Source organism: Pan paniscus, chromosome 9, assembly GCF_029289425.2.
Source record: "Pan paniscus chromosome 9, NHGRI_mPanPan1-v2.0_pri, whole genome shotgun sequence".
NCBI lineage: Eukaryota > Metazoa > Chordata > Mammalia > Primates > Hominidae > Pan > Pan paniscus.
In genome coordinates this window covers 12,956,817-12,980,795 of record NC_073258.2, presented here as the reverse complement: position 1 = coordinate 12,980,795, position 23,979 = coordinate 12,956,817, and the positions used below count along the sequence as shown (strand labels likewise).

The window sequence follows — 23,979 nt, the reverse complement described above, 5'->3', positions numbered from 1 at the left end:
GGCAACGCGCGGGGGGCGGGGCTTTGCGTCACAGAGGTGCGACCGGGTCCCGGCCTGAGTCGCGGCCACCCGCAGGTCTGAGCTGTGGGCTGAGGCGGCGCAGCCGCTGCCGCAGGGTGCGCGATGCCTTGAACCTGGGGTGAGCTCCGCGGCGCTGTCCTTTCGTGTTTCCCTTGCTAGCTGCTCCAGGACTCTGGGTCTGGGAAGAGAAACCCCAGCGGGCCCTCCGCTGCCGAGCCAGGCTTCCGCGGGGAGACAGGCCTAGCCCCGCCGCCCTTCCCGGGCCTCGGATTGGGGCGTGGGGACGGCTGGGGAGGCCATTCTATTGACGCCCGTCTTCTGCCCGGCGGGTTCCAGTTGCCCGGGGTGGCGGTGGCTTGTCCCGCCTCGGGGTGGTTCTGAGGGACCCGGAGAGAGTTTTTCCTTCTCTATCCCAAAACGGTTGTTTGAATATTGCCGCCGGCTCAGTCATTCGGCCGCCGGACTTAGCTGTTGGTTAAATGTCCAGGTGCGCTTGAGGAGGGGCTGAGGCGGCGTAGCCAGAGCGAGCGCTAGGGTGGCCCGCGGGCTCGGTCTCCGCCGGGCTGGACACCCAAATAAGAAACCTTTTGCCTGGGACGATAGCTCAGAAATAGCCACGTCGATCTACTTAGCCAGCCCCACACTTCTGAATTGGCTTAGGCTGCTACCCTTCCCAAAGGTCTTTCCTCGTCAAACTAGCTGCTACCTTGAGACCCGGCTAAGAAAAGAACGTTTTCTTGCTAATAATAAGAAGGTAGTGATTACACAGCAGGAGCAGAAGGCTTCTGTGTTAGCTTTTGAAATTATTCCTTCAGTTATTTGTCTCGCGTTACAAAATGTGGATTTACGATTGTTATTGAAATCGATCCCTATGCCCCTTATTAAAGGTAGTGTACCTTTTATATTCTGACACTGTCCTATTTAGCGGTGCCAGCTAATTCAGTTCTTGCCTCTGGCATATATATAAAGCTGCTGGAACACTTTCAGTTGTTTATAATTCTTACATCTTCAGCACGAATTTATTCGTTTTCACTCCCTTCTGCCCATTCTTCTTGCTATGAAATGACCTCTACCCATTCAGAATTTTGTCTGGGGGCATGAGCTGCCACCGGCCGACGATCCTAAATGAGTCACCTCCATGTCGAAGTCACCCGTCTGAGAAGTGATGCTTTCTGAATTCAGAGCTCAAAAATAGTATGGATTTTTCTCCTTTTCTTTCACATTGCCTGACTTCAGTTTCTAGAACTTTTTCTCAAGAATATGACTATATGTTTCAAAAATTAATATTTGTCATTTGGTGTAAATGAACTTTATATTCGATGTGTGTAGCCTGATCCTTCTTGGTTCCCGTCTAAATACAAACACGCTTTCCTTCCCAAAAAGGCAAGGGAGGTCCAGAGAGAATTCTTACAAGTCTAATATGCTTTTTCCAATATGAAATGCATTTAGTAAACACACTGTTACTGTGAGAAATCCATATTCTTAATCTCCTAGTACAGCACTCTATCCTTTTGTAGTTTCTCTCTCCTTCTCTCTCATATATATATATATGTGTGTGTGTATATATATGTGTATATATGTATATATGTGTGTATATATATACGTATATATATATGTGTGTGTGTATATATATATATGTATATATATGTATCTTTTTCTGATCAAGATCTTTGATTCTGGAACAGGCATTCCGGACTCTATAGTGACTCTGGCCTAATTATTTCACTATGTAGCTATATTAACTTGTCTTGAAAAAAAAAGTTAATATCTGTTTACAGATCTACAGTTTGAGTAAACAATGAGTAATAAAGTAAATAATATCCTTAGGGACCCAGTCATTAGTACCTGGTATTTATTACTGATGTTAAAGTTGACTTGACAGTGAAAATCATTGATGTTTATTTCAATTAAATCCTTTTAAGTGAGGTTGATACAAAATTTGATGGAGAACTGGTTTCAGAGAGGTTTTTAAAATACTACAGTGCAGTACTTGTCATTTAGTCATTTTGGTGCATTTTCAGCCTTTTCCATTTTGCTTTAGTTATTTTGTGAATGAATTATGGTTTAAATTTTTAGGAGTTTTTGAGCAGTTTTTTCGTTTTTGCTTTGCCAATTACCCATGATGTAATTTTAATATTTTTATAAGGAATATTTGAACTTCCACAATTCATTTGTTAGAAAAATAAGTGATTCACTATGTACCACCCACTAGAGAATGTGGCATTTTTGGAATCCTTGATCTTGTGCATTTCAAAATAACAGTTCTTTATTTAGAAAATCCTTCAAATGCTTTTTGAAAGCATATTTTTATCTTGCAAAAAATGACTGTGTTATAGGTGGCACAATAATATGAGAGCTGCTAGTTCTTTGAGAAATCTTGACCAGAAATTCATCTTTTGTTGAATTCTGTGCCAGTGGTTTGCAAATTATGTTTCTATGCAATACCACTGTTGCATGGCCTAGGGGGGAGTATCTTGTTAAAATCAAATAGTAAATGTTTCCCAGTTTACATAAGCATTAATTTAATGACAAATTTTCACAGTTTTACATTTTCTTTCATACATATTTTTAACTTCTGCTTCTCTCCAACCTAGTACTAATAGATGACTGACCAAATTAACAAAAGTCAAAAGAATACTAAGTGAATAATAATAAAACAAAAACTGCCAATGGTATTTACTGCATTTATTCAGTAAACATCTATTGAGTGCTTGTGTATCTGCCAGAAGAGAGACCATAGCTGCTGTCCTCAAGAAGCTCACTAGAGGGAAATGGCCAAGTGACTTAACGAATGTCATAGTATGATAGAAATATGTGCAGTCACCAAAGAGGGACACTGAAAAGCTGTGGTGGTTGACTAGAGGATGGCCTCAACAGATTGTTTTCGTGAACATGCACTCTGTGTTGTGGTTTTATATTGTATGTAGATCACAGAGTCATATCTTATTTTCACACCCATATAGTGATAGATGTTAATATTTATCAATATTTTATGGTTTTCAAAATAAACTAAATGTGAAGCCCTCTTTCTGGAACCAGGTTGAAAACCACTTCTGCAGGCTCTCTCAGGTAGTCTCTAGATAGTGTTGCATTTTAATCCAAGGAGTTAGTGATGAAGTTTCCCAGATACCAAGTACAGTTACAAGATAACAAGTTAATATGCTGCCTCAAATTATAAACTTTACTCAAAGTTAGGGCAGCAGATGAAAACAATGCTGAAACAAAGGGGATCATTTTCTATTAATAACTCAATAAATAAGCAACTAACTCTTCTTTTGAAATATGGTTTTGGTGGGTAATGTAGGGTAGCAAAATACGCCACTTTGGCATAAGGATTATTTTGAGTTAAAGGCACACTGAAAAGCAGCAGATGTAAGAAGTGCCCACTGACCCTCCTAATTCTTCCTGAAGGCTGGAGATAAAACAGCCATGTGAAAGATGTCCTCTCTATGCCAGGAGGAAGACATTATCATTACTAGAAGTGGGCAATCAAAGCTGAGAGAAATGTGTTCAAAGAAGCCTTCTTAAAGTAACCCTTATCTTCCTAGTCACTTTTCTGTGATTAACTGCCCCAGCCCAAACCCTTGTGTCTTGTCATGTTTTCACAGTTTACTTCTCCTTTGTCCAATCTACTATGTAAGCTTTTGGCCTTAATTACTTTTTTTAGTCCTTATTTTTCTTGAGGGCTCCTGTGTATGTATAAAAATTACTAAATAAAATTTGTATGTTTTTCTCCTGTTAATCTGTCTTAGGTTAATTTAATTCTTGGGCCCAGCTGGAGACCTAAGAGAGCAGAGGGAGAGAAATTCTATCTCCCCTATACCACGTTGGTTAAATTATCATAGGTATTTATATTAAATATTAAGACTATATATTTCAAAAGTTCAGTTTTTTTCTTTGTTAAGTAATGTAGATATTATTCAAAGTTTTCAGCCTGGTTGACTAGAATCTTAATTACATTTTCATTAAATTGGTACAGGAATGTTAAGAGGAAGGTTCAGTTTCATTTTGGGAATAAAATGTTAGGTTAAAGGTCACCTACTCCACTTCCCACCCAGGTAAAAATCCCTGTAACACTTATTAGATGTACTTCTAATCTTTACCTAAACACTTCCATACTTCCAATGAGAGGGAGCTCACATGTAGCAGCCATTTCCACTTCTGGAAGGTGCGACATGCTTATCATCAACTGAAATCTGCCTTTCTAATTTATACTTACTATACTTATTGGCCATCCCATTCTCTGTAAATGAATCTTGTTTTTCCACATGACAGCTCCTCAGATATTTAAACAAACTTATATTGCTTCATTGTTACCAAACTGTGACTATCTAGAATAAACCTCTTTTTTTTTCTATGCCCATGAATATGTTCTAATTTATTAGTATCCTTTAAAGCCAACTGCTTAGAGCTGAATACAGACTTTTCATTGTGGCCTAACCATTGCAGAGCATAATGGACTAGTAGGCTGCTTGCTCAAGATACTTGCTTCTAGCAAGAGTTTAGGATTATTTTAGCATACTTGTTGCCCCTGTTATACTGTTGACTTATTTTGATTAAAAACCCCAGACTTGGCCGGGTGCGGCAGCTCATGCCTGTAATCCTCGGCCTGGGAGTCTGAGGCGGGAGGATTGCTTGAGCCTAGGAGTTTGTTACCAGACTGGGCAACAAACTCTGTTTGTTTAAAGAGACTCCATCTCTTTAAAAAACACAAAAACAAAAACCCAGACCTTCTGTATTTTAACTGCTTTTGAGCACATGTTACATATGTGTTTTTGTGCAGTTGGCTCTTCAGGATTTAACTTTTAGTCATATTAAATATTCATTTAAGCATGTAAGTGTCTGTTTTAGTCTTGATCCTATTATTCACTAGATAATATTCATTTATTCCAGTTTTGGTCATCCGCAGATTGGGCAGGCATACAGTCTTCAGGTCATCAACAAAAATGTTAAACAGCCCAACTCTTGGTGCCAGTTTCCCTCTCCCTTTGCCTCTCTGCTTTAGTCATTGTGGCCTTTTTAAAAATTACCTCAAAGTCACCGTGCTGCTTCCTGTCTCAGGCACTTTTCATAACCTCTGCCTGGAGTGTCCTCCTTTTGCCATGTCCCTACTTTTTTTTTAATCCCTAACTCTGACCATTCTGACCTCAAGTAAAATGTTGTTTGCCCAGGGACTTCTTCCCTGATACAAAACTAGGTCAAGTCCCCCTTTTAAAGGCTTTCACAGCACCTGTACTTGTTCACCTAGCACTTCTCATTTTGTAATTATACATTTATTTGTGTGGTTACTGTCTCTTCTCCACTGTATTGGATGCTCCACAGTGGCAAGAACCATGTTTCTTTTGTTCACTGTTTTATCTCCAGAACATAAGCACCAGGCACGTGCTACTTGTTGAATTTAATTTTTAAAAAGTCCTGTAACACAGTGGCTCCCTAATACCAGTCTGCAACCCTTGGCTTCTGATGATGTTTTCATAAGTTTGGATTCGATCAAGAAAAATAAGGACAATGTGTAGTATACCTGGTAAATATGTGGTATACCTCATTGTGAAGTTACTGCCCTTCTTGGGAAAGACTATTTTTCTAATATTATATCCTACTTTTCAGGTTATAAGTTCTTTTTAAGATTTTTGTTAAGTTTTGGGGAATTTTTGTTTATTTTTGGAAACTGTCCTTGCTTAGAATTAAAAGAAGTATCCAGCACCATGGTGCTTTGAGATTTTACTCGTCTTTGAAATTCAGCAATCACTGTTGTTGACTGCCCTAGAGACCTCTTCTAAGCTAAGATCTTTAATTGTTTCTTCTTGGATACAGTTGCTGTAAATCCACTTGGCTATATTTACATATAATTTGACTTCAGGGATTTTTTTTTTTTTTTTGGCCTGGATCTTCCTCAACAACTTCCTTTCATTTATCTCTATAATGTGATATTTATTATTACCAAGTAGGCTCAGATTCAAAACTGTTGTTTTTTTTTTTTTTTAAATTACAATTGTCCTTTTCCTATTTTAGGTAACTAAAGGAATTAACTTCAAATACAGTACATTAAATTTTAATACCTAAAGGAAATTTTACATATTTTGGGGTTACTAACTTCATAAAGTTATATATATTTTAAATTTATAGCTTTATTTTTTGATTAATGATAAAGCAATCTTCCTACCAAAACTTTTTCTATAAGAGTATTACTGTTTCACCTGCTTTATGTGATATGATTGTTAATTTGGATGAAATAAAATGATAGTCTTTGATGGATAAATAAAATAGAATTTCTTGGGGGGGCATCTGATTTTGGGGGCATTTAAAAACTTGATAATTAGATATATATTTTGGGGGTACCTAAAAGAGTTAATGAACAAAAGAGCTATCTTTTTCCAGGCAGAAAATGTGAGGTGGTTAAAATATCTAACATTTTAATTTTCTTAGGTTTTTCAAGCCACAAGTCTATTTATAATTTTTAAAAATTAAAACTAAGGTACACATCTATAAATAAAGTAATTCAACAAAAAATTATTTAGCTGATGTAAATATATTGTGAGCCAGTATGTCATAGTGGATAAGAATGTAAGTACTAGAATCTGAAAAACAAATTCAGAGTTCACTTTCACCACTTATAGCTGTGTAACTTTAGATAAATCACCTAGCTCAGTTTCCCTGTCTATGGGAAATAGGTAGGGGTGTAATATTGTCTACCTCTTAGGATTGTTGTAAGAAGAAATTGACATAATATACGGAAAACAGTTTGGAGCCTGACATGTGGTAAGCAGTCAGGAAATGTTCTTAGGAAAATTATAGAAGGTAGACAAACTTCCTCTTAAATACAATTACTTGAATGCGTGTGTGTGTGTGTGTGTGTGTGTGCACATGCACATGTGCTTTAGTGGTTTTTGACTTGGTAAAATTATAAGAATTAGAGGTTCATCACCCTCCCAATAATATATAAGTGAATCCTGTTTTCTCATTTAGCTATGTGAATCTGAAAACAGAGTCATTTAAATTCTACCTTAGACTCATGTAGGTCTACTCAACTCTCACTTAAAGGTATTCCTAGTTTTTCTTTATGTTTTTGAAGAATGAGTATATTGCCGTTTTTGTATAATATGTAAAAGTAACTTTTCTGTATATTTGACAGAAACTATGTGAAGCAACACTCTGGATTTTGAAAGACATCTTTTCATCATGGGACAGCAAATTTCGGATCAGACACAGTTGGTTATTAACAAGTTACCAGAAAAAGTAGCAAAACATGTTACGTTGGTTCGAGAGAGTGGCTCCTTAACTTATGAAGAATTTCTTGGGAGAGTAGCTGAGCTTAATGATGTGTAAGGCTTGCTCTTTTTGTTTTTCGTTTTTCCCCTTGTTGTATGTATGCCCCATATGTCATGGCTGTGTAAGATATAACCAGAGGTGTTGATTGGTAAGACTTAATGTTTTCAGTTAGCATTAACAAATACTTATTGAGTATCTATTATTAAGTTGACTTTCTATGTAGCTTTTTAGAAGTATGTAATGGGGACAGAAGATATGGAAAGAACTTAAAATGGAACTTGGAACACAGCACAGGCATATTGAAGCAATTCTAGGACACAGTAGTACATCCCAGCATCTCAATTTTATACCAATAGACTCTTGTTTGAAAGCACTAAAGGGGTGCATAACAAAATGGAATATGAGAATTAGCCACTCTAGAGAAAGACTCCTAGGATAGTCAAAGGTAACACTGAGGTTTCTGTACATGAAGCAATTCATTCATGTGTGTGTGTATATAGACACACACATGCATATATATATACTTTTTTTACTGTGTCATCATTTTGCTAGAGGAATACATATGTAGTAATAGCTTATTTTCATCACTGAGAAATAATATATTTCATTTATTCATATTTTCTAATTAATTAACACCTTTAAATTTCTACTTAACTCTTTGACTAAATTTCTAAAATGAAATATAAATTTCTCTGCCTTCTTAAAGAGTACACCTAATACAACTTAGTCTTCTATTTGTTAATTTATTTATCAATTTTGGTATTGATCTATGTAGAAGCTATGAAAATATATAGGGCTCTTTGTTCCTGAATGCCCCCAGACCACTGTGCTTTTAAAATATGACTTTTTTGCTGTTTATTTTCTCCCTTGGTGACAGTTGGGCAGATGTCATATCTTTCTTTTAAATCTGCCTCTAGCAACATCCACATCTACCTTTATTTATGTATATCTTCTAACCCCTGGGAGTATAATTAGAACCTATGGAGTCACCTCTTAAATGAGATCTTAAAGGTTCTCTGTTTAGTCTCTTCAACTTAGCTAACATTCACTAAGCACATAGTATGTGCAAGGCCCTCTGCTAAGGATTGGACCTTTTAACTGAGGGCCAAGTTGATTACGCAGCTATTAATGGCATGTCCACCTCTCTGAATCTCAGTTTTCCTGTTATCCCATATTACCTCTCCTTAAACCCTAAAAAGGCTGAATGAAATCGACTAGCAGTTCAGGACCACTTAGTATATAAACTTACAGTACTGTAGTCACTATTAATAGTTTAAGGTAAGAAATATGAACCCACTCCGTAGGCATTACAACCATGGTGTTAGGTGATAAGAGACATGCTTAGCAATCTGTAACATATTAGATAAGCTTGATATACTGTCTTTATGTGAAGACATACTGTCTTTATTGGGAAGAATAAAGACTGTCTTAAAAGTTATCTTAGAAGATGGTTTAAGAAGATTGGATTTCATTCATTAAAACAAAACAATATAAAACAAAAAGCTGTATATAGTTGGGGGTGTGTGTGTGTGTGTGTGTGTGTGTGTGTGTGTGTAGAAAATGAACTAAACTATTCCCAGTGCTTGTCTCTCGGTTGGGAGATGGTGGGAAAAGGGGGCAGAGAGGGAGATTTTACATTTTACTGTGTGTATTTATGTATTTTTTATGATAAAAATATAGTCATTGGTTTTAAAAACTCTAGCATTTTACTTATTTTTAAAAATTATCCAAAGGGTAGTGTGCAAAGCATTAATTCCGGGACCAGATTCTTAAAGAATTTTAAAAATAGGATTCTGAATTTAGTAATATAAGAGTGGAATGCTTTGTTATGTTTAAATTTTCAACTCTTATGAGCAGTAATCAATGACATTTACCATTCCTTTAGAGTCTTGGAATTTATATTCATAAACCCTGTCTATTGTATAAAATTTTGCCCTTTAGCATAAAGATACAGGTATTAGATAAAATGTACCCTATAAAACCATCCACAAACTAAGCTTACTGTGTGATACAGAGGTCTTCCTTTTATTTATTTAGCACAGGATATTTCTGACTGGATTTGATTCTTAAAACCAATTTTCATGGGTCAGAATTGGCATTTCAGATGTGCAGTGATCTCCGAGAACTGTAGAATTAAACCTATACAGGACGAAGCTTGGCAGCTAGAAAACAGAGCTGGAAACTGGCACGGCTGAATTATTTTCACCGAAGACTTTGTTTCCTAAGGCTAGTTGCTTAACTTTCGATGGCCTCATTTTATTTAGCTGTTAGTTGAGTGTGATATCCCCACTGGTGCTCAGAGAGAGTTGTTAGTAATGATAAAAGGGAACTGCAATACTTAAGCATGTCTTCGAACTGATTTAAATTAATGTTGATAGCATGATATTGAATTATCTTCTAGAAGTGATATATTTTTATGTTAAAATCCTTTAGCTCTCTAAATTAAAATTACTGTGCTAGGGGAGGACAGTAGAGCTATATATAAAGTGTCTCAAATCATTTGTTTTACTTGATCTAGCCCCAAATTATCTGAACAAAAATTTTCAAGAGGTTTGTTAGTATCATTGTTTAAACAAGGACTGAACCAAGAGCAAGATGTTTTTCATGCTTTATATACGTCTGAGGCAACAGTCAAAAAATTTTGATAAATGACACTAGCTAACCTTTTTTTTTTTTTTTTTTGAGACTGAATCTCACTCTGTCGCCCAGGCTGGAGTGCAATGGCGTGATCTTGGCTCACTACAACCTTCACCTCCCGTGTTCAAGCAATGCTCCTGCCTCAGCCTCCTGAGTAGCTGGGATTACAGGTGTACACCACCACGCCCGGCTAATTTTTGTATTTTTAGTAGAGACGGGGTTTCACCATGTTGGTCAGGCTGGACTCGAACTCCTGACCTCGTGATCTGCCTGCCTTGGCCTCCCAAAGTGCTGGGATTACAGGTGTGAGCCACTGCCCTGGCCAACCTTTTTTTTAAGTCCCTGATTTCTAAGACTTGTTTTTCCTAAATGTCTTTGTTAGAAATTTAAAGACCATTGAGATATAGGTGTGACAAAGAGAGATTTATAAATATCATGCCACCAAGCTGTTGACTTTAAAAACCTTAGAAATTAAGTTGCATGTTTATGTTCAAAATATTCTCTTTCCCTGTTTTAAGAATCCAGTTATTATAATCATTATTATTTGTCTTTTTGTGTTTCTTCATATTTCCTTCTCTGAAATTGTTTCTTGAATCTAGTTTCATGGCTGTATTATTTTATTAATATATGATTTTTCATAAAATTAACATGTTCTTGTCTCTTTTCAGAACGGCTAAAGTGGCTTCTGGCCAGGAAAAACATCTTCTCTTTGAGGTACAACCTGGGTCTGATTCCTCTCCTTTTTGGAAAGTGGTTGTACGGGTGGTCTGTACCAAGGTGAGACTGATGGAGACTTCTACCTCTGAGCTTAAGCTATTTTGGTGGCTAGAACTATGTTTAATACTGTAAGATAATATAATGCATATACATTTTAATAACTCAGTGGTTTTGTAAAACATAGTTTTGTTACTGTTATTGCCTTCTAACTAGCTGTTTGAATCTTAGAGTTGTCTAATTGCTATACAGCAGGGGTTTTTATAATCAAATTCTTTTTTGCCTCAATATCTCTAACCATTACATCATACTAATCTTCTATCTGTTTTCGGGTTTTTAGCTGGCTGTGGAATGCTAAGGTGACATCCTATTTAGCTCTAAGATGATACCTTAAAAATTAATGTTATCTTGAGATCATTTCTTTTAAGAATACATTCATTCATTAAAAAGAAAAAAGATCCATTGAAAGAGTTTTTTTGTTTTTTAGTAATTTTTAGTTATGGGATAGATTTTTTGCCAGCTGTCATTGGGTATTAGAAAGCCTCAACCACCACTGAGTAGATTCAGATAGAAAGTTCTTAACTTTTTGAGGCTACAAACCTTTTGATTAAATGAAGGCATGAATTTTATTAGGCCACCTCCTATCCCCACCCCGGCTCTAAAACAAAGAACAAAATCATCCATATGCATATAAACCATAAATTGGGCATTCATGAGTGCTCTGAAGTTCATTCCCGACTGACCCATAAAGATTCCCTGGGTTAGGAGATTTTTCCTTTGAGTCACGGACCCTGGAGGTTACCCAAATAATATGCCTTATTTCCTCAGTAGATTGTCAGTTTTACCCATACTATGTTTTGCTTCCAGTTTATTCAGATAAACATTTGAGCACAGGTGTGAGAGGCATTAGGAATATATGATAAGACAGATTTCATGCTCTCAAGCAGACTGATCTCTCTCTTCTGATCCAGATTATCACAGATTTTGTATTAATCTCTATACTTCTAGACTCTTCTCCAAATTCTAATTTATGCTGCTGTGAGATTAACCTTTCTAAAGCACAACTCGAATCAGATTACTGCCTTGCTTAAAATTCCTCAGTAATTCCTTCTTGCCTACCAAATAGTACCAACTCCTACAATATGACTCCAAACTATCTTTTCTGCATTAGTCACAATGACCTTCTTTTGCTCTGCATTCTTATCAGGCTTAACTAACTTAAGACTGTATCATTGTTACTTTTCTTTTCCAGTTCAGTGCTTCTGCTTATTGTGTTTTCTCAACTAGGATGTCCATTCCTTCCATTAGGAAGTCACGGAAAATTCCTGTTAAACCAGTTTAAACAAAAACAATACTTATTTTCTCACTTATCAAGAGATCCTAGCTCTATAGACTAACTGCAGGATTGGTTAAATTAAAGACCCAGCAGATGTCACTTCTGAACTCACTGGTCAGTATTGGGTCATATCCCCTTCATACACCTACACTGACAGAGGGAATATGATTAGCATGATTGGTTTAGATTAGACTAACCAGGATTGACTCCTGCATCATTTCAGGGAATGGTGGACACAAAAACAAAATCAGGTTCTGCTGGCAATGAAAAGAAGGAATGGTATTTGGATAATCAGCCAGTAGTTTCTGCCACACCTTTTATTTCTGCATCTCTAAACCTGATGTCTCTTTAAAGGTCCACCTCAAATACCATCTCATCCATTAAGTCTTCCTGAATAGGAGTTCTCTTGTCTCTTCCAGATTCCAACAGCACATTATTTATACTTTATAATACTGCATTACGAAAAAAGTTGTTTAGGTTCTTAGCTCCCCTTTAGAGAGTAAGCTCCTGAGGGCAGGAACTATGTCTAGATTCATTATTGTATCTCTTACAGGCTGTAATACAGTGCTTTACACATAGTAGGAACTCAGTATATATTAAGTGAACAAAAAAAATCTGCTGAAATAATACTCTCTTTTTAAATGACTGGGATAGGTTGAAGCTTTCCTTGTTTATTGACACAGTATATTATCTAAATTACACTTAATGTTCATTTTTATTTCATAAAGTACTCAGCTCACATTGAAGAGGCCAATATAAATTGTAGAAAGCTAAGGGAATATGAATATATCAGGCTTTTCATCCCTTCGTTTTTTGTTGCTCTTTGACAAACACAGACTTATGGTTTAATTTTATTAGTAGTCAAATTCCTTTTTGCCTCAATATGTCTAACATCTGTATGTGATTAGTTTAAACATCTTCCTTAAAATAAGATTCTAAGTAGAGAAACAAAAGTACTAAAGGCACAGGCAATTAGATATTTTTTCATGTGATTTTTCTTGATTTTAGAGCTACTCTAAAGAAATTTTTTTATTTGCATTCCTTAGGTTCTTTCTGAAAGAATCTGAGAGGTCAGTGTTTATGTTAGAAAGAGGTCAAGTCCACCATGAAAAACTGATAGGAGATTGAGAGTTTCACATTTCTTAATGTTAAACAACTTTAAAAAAATTGTACTTTAACCCTCTGTATTTACATTAAGTCTTTTTCTTGACTCTCTGCCATCTGCTATGATTATCCTTAAATAATATTTAATCCACTATAAAAAATGATCTAAATTATGTTTAAATGGAATATTTTATGGAAATAATATTAGAAAAATAAGAGATTAATTAAAAACTAGGTACTAAGGTGGCTGTTAAGAACTACATGAATTATATTATTTCATCCTTCTTTTTTCTTAGACCAACTTCTTAGAGTCATTCTTGGCTTTTCTTTGTCTCTCATACCTCACAATCTGTAAGTGAGTCCTGTCACATCAAAATGTATTCAGAATCTGGCTAGCTCTCACCATCTACGCTACTACCACCCTATTCCTAGTGACCATCCTCTATCACCAGGATTATTCCAGTAGCCTCCTAACTGATCTCCCTGCTTCTCTTGCCCTGCTTCTGTCTATTCTCAGCACAACAAGCAGTCTATTCCAAGCACAACAACCAGCCTATTCCACATCACAATTTGAAATGTAAATTAGATCATATTACTCCTTGGCTCAAACCCCACCCCCCCGCGACTTCTCATGCACTTGGAATCAAAGCTACAGTTATTACTGAAATCAGCAAAGTCCTATATATTCTGTTCCCACCTCACCGTCTATCTACCACTCCTTCCTCTGTCCGTCTGTCACTCTGTTCCAAACACTCTGGGCTTCTTGTGAGACTCTCTGTGCTCCTTGCCAGGTACACCTCTATTAAACAGCCTTTGTATTTCCTGTTGTCTCAGCCTGGAATGATCTTCCCCCTAGACATCTATATGACTCATTTCTGCACCTTTCAGTTCTTAAATGTCAACTTCTCTGTAAGGCCTTCCCTGTAACCCCTCAGCGTTCCTTCTCCCCTGTTTCATCTTCTCCATTACACTTATTTTCATCTAACCTAATCTGTATCTGTATTTTATTTGCCTGTCTCTCCTACCTATCATGTAACTTGCTTGAGGGCAGGGATTTTGTTTTATACACACTGTGGCTAGTGCCTAGAGCAGTGCACATAGTACCAATAACATCCACATAATGGTACTCAATAAATACTTGTTTCAGGAATCCTATGATGAGAATAGTTACAGTGTGATACACTTTGCTATTTCTGTACTGACCTTATATGGATTATTCCATAATTTCTTCTGTACTATGCAGTTCCAAAGGACTACCCCAGTTTCCTCAGCTCTGAAGATCTATTTTGTAAGCCTCTTAAATTCCTGTTACTTTTTAATTCTGTTTATTCTCTACCTCATGTACAGTCTTTTAGTACAAAGAACCTTGTATATTTGCATCTCCGGATAGATTTTACCTTCCCAAAATTTAATCAACTTTCTGATTATTAGAGATGGTTCTAAAATTTCTTAGTATGGTATATGACTCATTCTTTTTTTTTTTTTTTTGAGACGTAGTCTTGCTCTGTCGCCCAGGCTGGAGTGCAGTGGCGCCATCTCGGCTCACTGCAACCTCTGCCTCCTGGTTCAAGTGATTCTCCTGCCTCAGCCTCCCAAGTAGCTGGGACTATAGGCGTGTGCCACCATGCTCAGCTAATTTTTTGTACTTTTAGTAGAGATGGGGTTTCACCGTGTTAGCCAGGATGGTCTCGATCTCCTGACCTCATGATCTGCCCACCTCGGCCTCCCAAAGTGCTGGGATTACAAGCATGAGCCACCATGCCTGGCCGCATGACTCATTCTTGAGTCTCAATATTTTTTTCCCTGCCTTTTCAAATAGTAAGCAATTAATAAACGTGTTACAACTATTATTTTCATTCACAATATTCAAATGTATAATAATATTTTAAAATATGTAACCTACCTCATTTTCTGATAGCCCTAGTTGCATCAATACATTCCAGAACCTAAAGTCACAATTTTATGGCCCTGTATCTTTGTCTCTCTCCCTATATTCTTCATTTCTTTCTAAATATTTTCTGATTTTGCTTGTTCTTACTCTGATATGCACTTAATAGATTTCATGGCTTACTTCTTCCCCAGTCTTCCATCCTATGTCTTGTGCTGAAAGGAAGTCTTTCATGTCTCTAATCTTTCTCTGATTTCAAGTTCTTCATCCAAGAACATTATACCTTCACCTTACTGGCCTCGGTCATTTCATTATGCCTCACTCCATGGCTCCCCAAAGCTTGTGAAAGCAATCTCCTCTGCTTGCCCCAAGTATCTTCTACATTAGATTGTAAACTGGATGGGGGAGAGGTACAACCTGTAAAGGTACAACCTTTGGGCCACTGGTTTCACCTCATATTAAACGAGTTTTTTGATAAAGCTCAAAATGGCCTTCTGGGAAAAGTCCAACCACCTTTTGTTAGGATTTATTTTAAAGTAATTTTCTTGCTTTAGTTAGAAGTTTTGGTACAAAATAGAACTTAAAGATATTTAAGAAAGTACTTCTTTGAGTTGTAGAATCTCATGCGGTTGTTGGATTCAAATGAATCCTGTGGTTAAGAAATTCTTTAAGAAATTAAAGTGAAAGAATTGTTAATACTGATCTCTAAAATTTATTTCTTAACTCTGAGAAAGTCACCTTACCCATCAACAGGATAATGCCTAATTAATCTTACAGGGTGATTTTGTGTGTTAAATGAGATAAATTTGTATAAGAACTTTGAACCCCACAAGTGTAGGGGACATGGTATTACTCATTTATTCAGACTCTTGCTTTCTTAATGTAATTTGCAAATCCTGAAAACTCCTATTTCCTAGGATGTTTGACTAAATATTTGTTCCCCCTTTTTGGGAAAAATTGGTCAGAGAAATGATCAACTTTTCTTTTTCATGTTCTTTGTATTTTTAGATTAACAAAAGCAGTGGCATTGTGGAGGCATCACGGATCATGAATTTATACCAGTTTATTCAACTTTATAAAGATATCACAAGTCAAGCAGCAGGAGTATTGGCACAGAGCTCCACCTCTGAAGAACCTGATGAAAACTCATCCTCTGTAACATCTTGTCAGGCTAGTCTTTGGATGGGAAGGTATATAATGCATAAGTATTGTATTTCACTTATTTTCTAATATGAAAACAACTGAAATCTATTAATATTTTTGCTGTTGCTCATTGTAGCATCTTAAATCTTTTTTTTTTTTTCTCAGTTGGTATTGTATCTGAGATCAGTTTTGGGGTTATTCTGTGCTTCGGATGTTGTTACAGTGCTAAATTAAAGTGGCTTGGCAGGGCCACTTTAATATTAATGTTTCTGTCACACTGGTCTCCAGGAATCCGCTCTATATGCATGCATTTATTGACAAAGGAGATAGTTAACACCTTCCTTATAATAGGTATTTAGGTTCTTAGACAGTCAAAGCTTTTTAGGGAATTAGGTCAAAGAATTTGGCAAAATCATCCCACTTTTTTTAAAAAATGTCTAATTGAAGCATTAAAATTTTATATATTGGCTTCAGGACTTGGCAGTCCATTCAGGAAGGAACTGAATGCATATACTTCGTTACCAGAAGGAAATGAAGTCAGCCAGAGTTTTCTCTGATGATGTTTGTTTACCCAGGCCTAATACATTATTGTTCTATCTAAACTTTCTTTCCTTCTCTGTTATGCTTTTGGCACATGAAAGTTCCCACCTCTTGACATTTGACAATCATGATCATAATTTAAATTTGTAAATATCTCATTGGAAAAAGATTTACATGGGTCCAAACATGTTGACATCCTGTCTTACTGTCATACTGGGTAGATAGCAGAAATCTATATTCACCGTGTCCTTTACCTTAAAGTTAAGAATGTACTTAACAGTGATTTTTTTTTTTTAATTGAGACGGAGTCTTGCTCTGTCGCCCAGGCGCGATCTCGGCTCACTGCAAGCTCTGCCTCCCGGGTTCACGCCATTCTCCTGCCTCAGCCTCCCGAGTAGCTGGGACTACAGGCGCCCGCCACCACGCCCGGCTAATTTTTTGTGTTTTTAATAGAGACGGGGTTTCACCGTGTTAGCCAGGATGGTCTCCATTTCCCAACCTCATGATCCTGCCCTCCTCGGCCTCCCAGAGTGCTGGGATTACAGGCATGAGCCACCATGCCCGGCCAGTGGTTTCTTTTTTTTTACTGCTCTATTTACAGTTGCATTTTCTGGTTCATTCTTAACCAACTGGTTTTCAAGCACTATGTTACAGTTAAACTGTATTTTACATTTATTATTTCCCAATTATCTTTAATAGAATTACTTGGTTTTCTAGGTTTGGTCTATACAAGTGTTACTGATAGGCCAAGTGACTTTTAGAACATGGTAGGCAGTGTTTAGGCTTGTCTTTCCTGTATTCTGTAATCTTTCAAAGATGGATCTGATTTTTCTGCTTTTCTTCTCTCCAGAATAGTGGTTATTGTTTTGTTTAATTGTTTTAAAAGCTGAGGATGGTGTTTGCCAATGTATTTAAGCTGTATGGTAGCACGTGAAAAGAAAGTATTGTTTTTTCTTGTTACAGTCTTCTTAATGAAGAAGGTAAAGGTGTTATCCCTTTTCATGTGCCCTCAAAACTGGAAATTCAGTTCCTGATTAGTTTGTTAGGGGTGCTTCTTGTTTTTGTGTGTTTTTTCAGTTTATAATAATACCCTTATACACTAGTTCACAGAAAGAGACTTTCTAAATTGAAGGAGGTCTTAAGGGATATTTATGTAGTTGAACTTTACATCTGATGCATAATTCCATTGATGTTTTACATTTATTGATTACTTACAGGGTATAGAATTGTGATGAGTGTTGTACATGTATAAACTCATTAAATTCTCACAACCCCATATGGGAGTACAATTATCGGCCCATTTCAGCCAAAGAATCTGAGATTTAGCTAAGTAAGTGTCATGATTAGAAGTTGTTCTAGCCAAGACTCACATTCAGGCCTGTCTGGCAGTACAACTGTGCTCTAACCTATTACTTTATGGTGCATAAAGATCTTGCACACAGAGCTTCTGAAAATTTATTACTCAGTGGTTTTGAGGAGGAGCCTGAGAGTCTGTCAAGCTCCCAGGTGGGGCCAATGCTGCTGATCCTCAGATAACACTTTGAATAGCAAGACTCTGCTTACCCACATTTTGCCAAGTCCGACTTGCAAGTACAAGTAACACCTGCAGTTATGTGAGACTCACTGCCTGAAAAAAGCAAGCCTTTTCATACTCAGATGGCTCTAATCACTATGAAGTTTTTCCTATTGCTTCATTTTCCTCAGAGTAGCCAAAATCTTTCTTGAGGCAGCACAGCACAGACTCTAGCAGCAAGTTGCCTGTGTTCAAATCCTGGCTCCACTCCTGTGTAGTTTTTTTGACAAATCAAACTGTTTCCTCAGTTTCCTCATCTTCTAACAGAGGTTGATAACTGTAGTATATGCTTTATAGGATTTTTGAGAGAATTAAAAGACATAAGATGCTCAGAATAGTGCTTGACACATAATAATTTGTCTATAAGAGTTAACTGTCATTATTATTGTTACTATATTCTATTTATTGTTTTCAATGGCTGTGCCCTCTGGAATTCCTCCAAACAAATCTGTTCTCTTTTCCAGCCTTTCAAATATTTGAAAACAGTCATCAAATTCTCACTGAACCTTCTGTTCTCAAGGATAAACACCCCCAGTTCCTTTGGCCTTTGTTTATGTGGGTCTCGTCTACATACTGGAGGCTTTCCCAGATGGTCTTTTCTCTGTCAGTATGTGTGCCTTTCAGAGTATGAGGCATAGAACCAAATATTCCAATCTACAGGTGATCTAACAGGAACAAACAGCACAAGACTCTCCTTCCTTCTGGTCACTGTGCTGCTAAGAAGGTAGCAAAAAGTTAAGAGAACTTTGTACTGGTTCCACTGGCTATTTCTGTGTCTCCCATTCTTTTATCTCTCTCCACAATGCTCTTCTTTGTAGTCCTCTGCTTCTCACTTTTAAAGTCCAGCCTTCAGAATATTCTTTCACTCTGTACGGATTCAGTTATATTCTCTGCTACTGAGAAACTCAGATACATTAGACCCATATCCATCTAGGTTTTTATTCAGTTTTCCCATTCCAATTCAGTGACTTCCCTCTTTTCCCTGTTACTAACGTATAACACTTAATCTATTACCACATAAAAGATTTGTCGTTTATAATGCTTCTTAGACCTAATTATCTCTCAGATGAATTGCTGAAATAAGATCCTAACCAGTTTTCCTCTTTCTAGACTGTCCCTCATACTGCACTCCCAATTTATCTTCCTGAAGTACCATATCAGTTGGAGTTCACTTCCCCTTGATTATACACTGATTGTAGTTTGCTTGTCAGGACACGTTCAAACTTAATATTTTGACATTTAAGGATGAGATTATCTCCACTTTATCTAATCAATTTTTTTCCTCAGTTTTCCATACCCAAGTATCATGCCAGCTTCCTGGTTACATATACACAGACATAAACACACATGATTTTGCTTTTTACCTCTACAACTTTGTTTATGCACCTAGAATGTCCTCTATTAAAATCCTATTGTTTTTCTATCTCATCATTTCAACAAGTTTGAGATATATTCATCTCTTCCTTCTTTACTTAGCACTTACTATATTTAATATACATTTGACATTTATTTTTACATTCAAATCAAAATTTTAAGTACTATCTAAATATCTTACATACAGTGCTATAAGCACAACAGGGAATGGAAAACATATTAGTGATAGCTCCTATCCTTAAGAAGTTTATAGTCTAGTGGCTGTACTTTGGAACAGTCAGTTTTTATATGATTACAAAAGTAATACATGTCTGATGAAGAAAACCTTAAAAATTACAAAAAAGCACAAAGGTTAAAAGAAATTAAAATCACTTCAAGAAGCATTTATTGAGACTCTAAGACAAACACCCTATATTCAAAGAGCTTACAGTTTATGGAAAGGCCAGCCAATCAATATGCAATATTTAAGTCTTTTCATTGAGGCAAGTGTTGATTTTGAGAGCAGAGAGATGACGATGTTTTGAGCTGAGTTACCAAGGTTGGAGCTTACTAAACTCACAAGGGCAGTTTCAGGAAAGGAAAATACCATCTGCAAAGGTATATGGCTCATTCAGGGGCTCTCTGAATTGTGGCTGGAGCAAAAGGTTTGAAATCTTTTTTCTTCCCAAGAAGATGAAAGAGCTCCTGGAGGACAGAAACTGCTTTTTATTCCCTTTGTATCTCTCACAGCACCTGATACTTAAGACTAAACTATTCTTTCACTTATATGCCCATTATCAATGTCAGCATTGTAAGGCCCTGATGGCAGGATCCATATTTTAGGGAGCTTTGTGTTACACATAGTGAATAAATTATATGGTCATGCATCACCTAACAATGTTTTGGTTAATCACAGACTGCATATGTGATGGTGGTCTCAAGATTATAATGGAGCTAAAAAATTCCTATTGCCTGTGGACGTCGTAGCCATCCTAATATTGTGATGCAATGCATTACTCAAATGTTCTTGGTGATGCTGGTGTAAACAAACCTACTGTGCTGCTCATAGTATAAAAGTATAGCACTTACAATTATGTACAGTAATACTTGATAATTATGTTACTGGTTTATGCATTTATTATACTATACTATACTTTTTAATCATTTTAGAGTATACTCCTTCTACTTATTAAAAAAAGTTAGCTGTAAAACAGCCTCAGGCAGGCCCTTCAGCAGGTATTCCAGAAGGCATTGTTATCAAAGGAGATGACAGCTCCGTGCATGTTACTGCCCCTGAAGATCTTCCAGTGGGACAAGAGGTGGAGGCGGAAGACAGTGATGGTGATGATCCTGACGCTGTTTAGGCCTAGGCTAATGTGTGTGTTATGTCTTAGTTTTTAAGAAAAAAGTTTAGAAAGTAAAAAAGTAAATAAATCTTAAAAATAGAAAAAAGCTTATAAAATATTTCTGTACAGCTGTATAATGTGTGTTTTAAGGTAAGTGTTGTTACAAAAAGAGTCAAAAAGTTAAAAGTAAAAAGTTTATAAAGTTAAAAATCTATAGTAAAGATTAATTTATCATTGAAGAAATATATTTTTTATAAATTTAGTATAGCCTAAATGTACAGTGTTCATAAAGTCTATACACTACTGTACAAGTGCTATACAGTAATGTCCTAGGCCAAGCTTGTTCAACTCACGGCCCACGGGCTGCATGCAGCCCAGGATTGCTTTAATGTGGCCCAACACAAATTCATAAACCTTCTTAAAACATGAGATTTTTTTGCAATTTTTTTAGCTCATCAGATATTGTTAGTGTTAGTGTTAGTATATATGTGGCCCAAGAAAGACAGTTCTTCCAGTGTGGCCCAGGGAAGCCAAAAGATTGTACACTCCTGTCCTAGGCCTTCATATCCACTCACCACTACTCACTCACTGACTCACCTAGAGCAACTTCCAGGCCCGCATGCTCCATTTATGGTAAGTGCCCTATACAGGTGTACCATTTTTAATCTTGTATACCATATTTACACAGTACCTTCTCTGTGTTCAGATACATTTAGATACACAGATACCTACCATTGTGTTACAGTAGCCTACAGTGTTCCATACAGTAACATGCTATATATGTTTGTAGCCTAGGAGCAATAGACTATGCCATATAGCCTAGGTATGTAGTAGGCTAAACCATCTCGGTTTGTATAAGTACACTATGATATTTACACAGCAATGAAATCACCTAACAATGAGTTTCTCAGACCGTATCTCTGTCTTTAATGCAATAACTATATCGGTTAAATTTGTTTATTTAAGTCCAATATGATTAAAATGGGCTAAATTGTTTCCAGAAAGATTTGACTATTTCCACTTTTGCCTATGTTTTCTTTATCACAAAATGTATCTTTTATCTAGTCTTTCTTTATGAAATGTAGCCCTCTTAATACTTTTTCCCTAATATATTTGCTATCCCTAAAAGATAATATTAATTTTAGTCTGATTTTGCACGAGTCATATTGTGCTTTATACTGTGGGCATATAGATGTTTAATAATGCTTTTTAAAGCAACAAAAACAAAGTATAAAGCATAATGACAGAGAATATAATTGTTTCAGCTCAGTTTTCACATTGCAGGGTGAAGCAGCTGACCGATGAGGAGGAGTGTTGTATCTGTATGGATGGGCGGGCTGACCTCATCCTGCCTTGTGCTCACAGCTTTTGTCAGAAGTGTATTGATAAATGGTAAGTTACCTACTGCATTCATGGGCTGGGCCAAGGTCAGTGGGATAGTGTACATGAATAAACTTTGAAAAGTGCAAAAATACTGTAGTTAAGTATGAGAGAGATTTTATTCTTTAGTACTTTGAATTTTATGGCATGCCTTCTACTGGTTAAAACTATTTTTGTTTTTACACCTAACATTTATTAAATGTGGGGGTGTACCTTAGTTTTGACACTTTTCTTTTGCTGTATGAAAATTTGTGCCTGACTTAAGTCTAAAATCAAACATTTCCCTTTTTCCTCCTTTTTTTCTCCTCATTTCTACATTTATTCTGTGTATGTGTTTAGAAGGAATAAATTCTTGAATACTGGACCTCAGGGAACTTTAGAGATCAGCTAGTCAAGTTCATTATTTTACAAAATAAGACTTGAGCGTTTAGGATAATTTATAAAATACATAAAATAAACTACATGTATTTAATGTACAGTTTAATATGTTTTGGCATATATACACACCCATAAAAGTTATGAATTTTTATAAATGGAATCATATAATATGTGCTTTTTTTGTCTGGCTTCTTTCATTCAGTCTAATTACCTTGGTATTTATTCATGTTGTAGCATCTATCAATAGTTCATGCGTTTTTATTAATGAGTAATGTCTGTTATGTGGCTACCATAGCTTGTTTATTCACCTATTGAGGGAAATTAGATTGTTTTCCATATTTATCTATTACAAAATAAAGGTACTAGATACATTCATGGACAAGTCATTTTATGGATGTATTTTGGTTTTTTTCTTGGGTGACTACCTAGACATGGAATGGCTAGATCATATGGTAGGTGTGTGTTTAACTTTTTAAAAAGCTGCCAGCTATTTTCCAAAGCAGTCTTGTGCCATTTTACACCCCCACTAGCAGCATATGAGATTGCATTGAATAAATATATCAATTTAGGGAGAGTGAATTTCTTACTAGTGCGTCTTCGTATCCACATACGCTGTATATTTCTCCACTTATTTAGGTCTTCTTTAATTTCTGTCACCAATTTTTTTCGTTTTCAGTGTTGCATATCTTTGACATCTATCCCCAAGTATTTCATAGTTTTATGCTATTTTAAATGGTATTTAAAATTTCAATTTATAATTGATACTAGTATATGGAAATACAATAGATATTTGTATATCAACCTTGTATCCTGCGCCCTTATTAAACTCATGTATCAGTTCTGGTAGTATTTTTGTAGATTCCATAGGCTCTTCTTGAATGTCCGAATATCATTTTTCAAAGATTTTTTTTCTGATTCAGAATTCTAGACTTGAGAGTATTTTTTCTTTCAGTATGTTAATAATGTTGCTTCACACTCATCTTGTTTGCATTGTTTCTAATGAGAACTCTCTCATCCTTTTTTCCTCTGTAGGTAATGTGCCATTTTTTCCCTCTGTTTTTAAGGTTATTTTCTTTTCACTGGTTTTGAGCACTTTGATTATGATGTGCCTTAGAGTAGTTTTTTCATGTTTCTTGTGCTTGGGGTTTATTGAGCTTCTTGGATTTGTTGATTTGCGGTGTCATCAAATTTGGAAATTTTTCAGCCATTATTTTTTCAGATTTTTTTCTATCTTCTCTCCCCTCTCCTGTGATTCCAATTACCATGTATTAGCCCACTTGAAGTTGTCTCACAGCTC

The 23,979-nt window shown here is 36.3% G+C and overlaps 1 protein-coding gene across 1 annotated transcript in view; it reads left to right on the top strand.

Annotated features, from left to right (window-relative positions):
* The window catches only part of RNF141 (ring finger protein 141), a 31,696-nt gene continuing 7,717 nt past the window's right edge, over positions 1-23,979 (top strand). Inside the window, exons 1-5 of the mRNA XM_003818159.5 lie at positions 1-139; positions 7,154-7,343; positions 10,596-10,704; positions 15,978-16,159; positions 22,209-22,316. Coding sequence (XP_003818207.2) covers positions 7,201-7,343; positions 10,596-10,704; positions 15,978-16,159; positions 22,209-22,316 — 542 coding nt within the window. The 5' untranslated portion in view covers positions 1-139; positions 7,154-7,200. The remainder of the gene's footprint in view (positions 140-7,153; positions 7,344-10,595; positions 10,705-15,977; positions 16,160-22,208; positions 22,317-23,979) is intronic.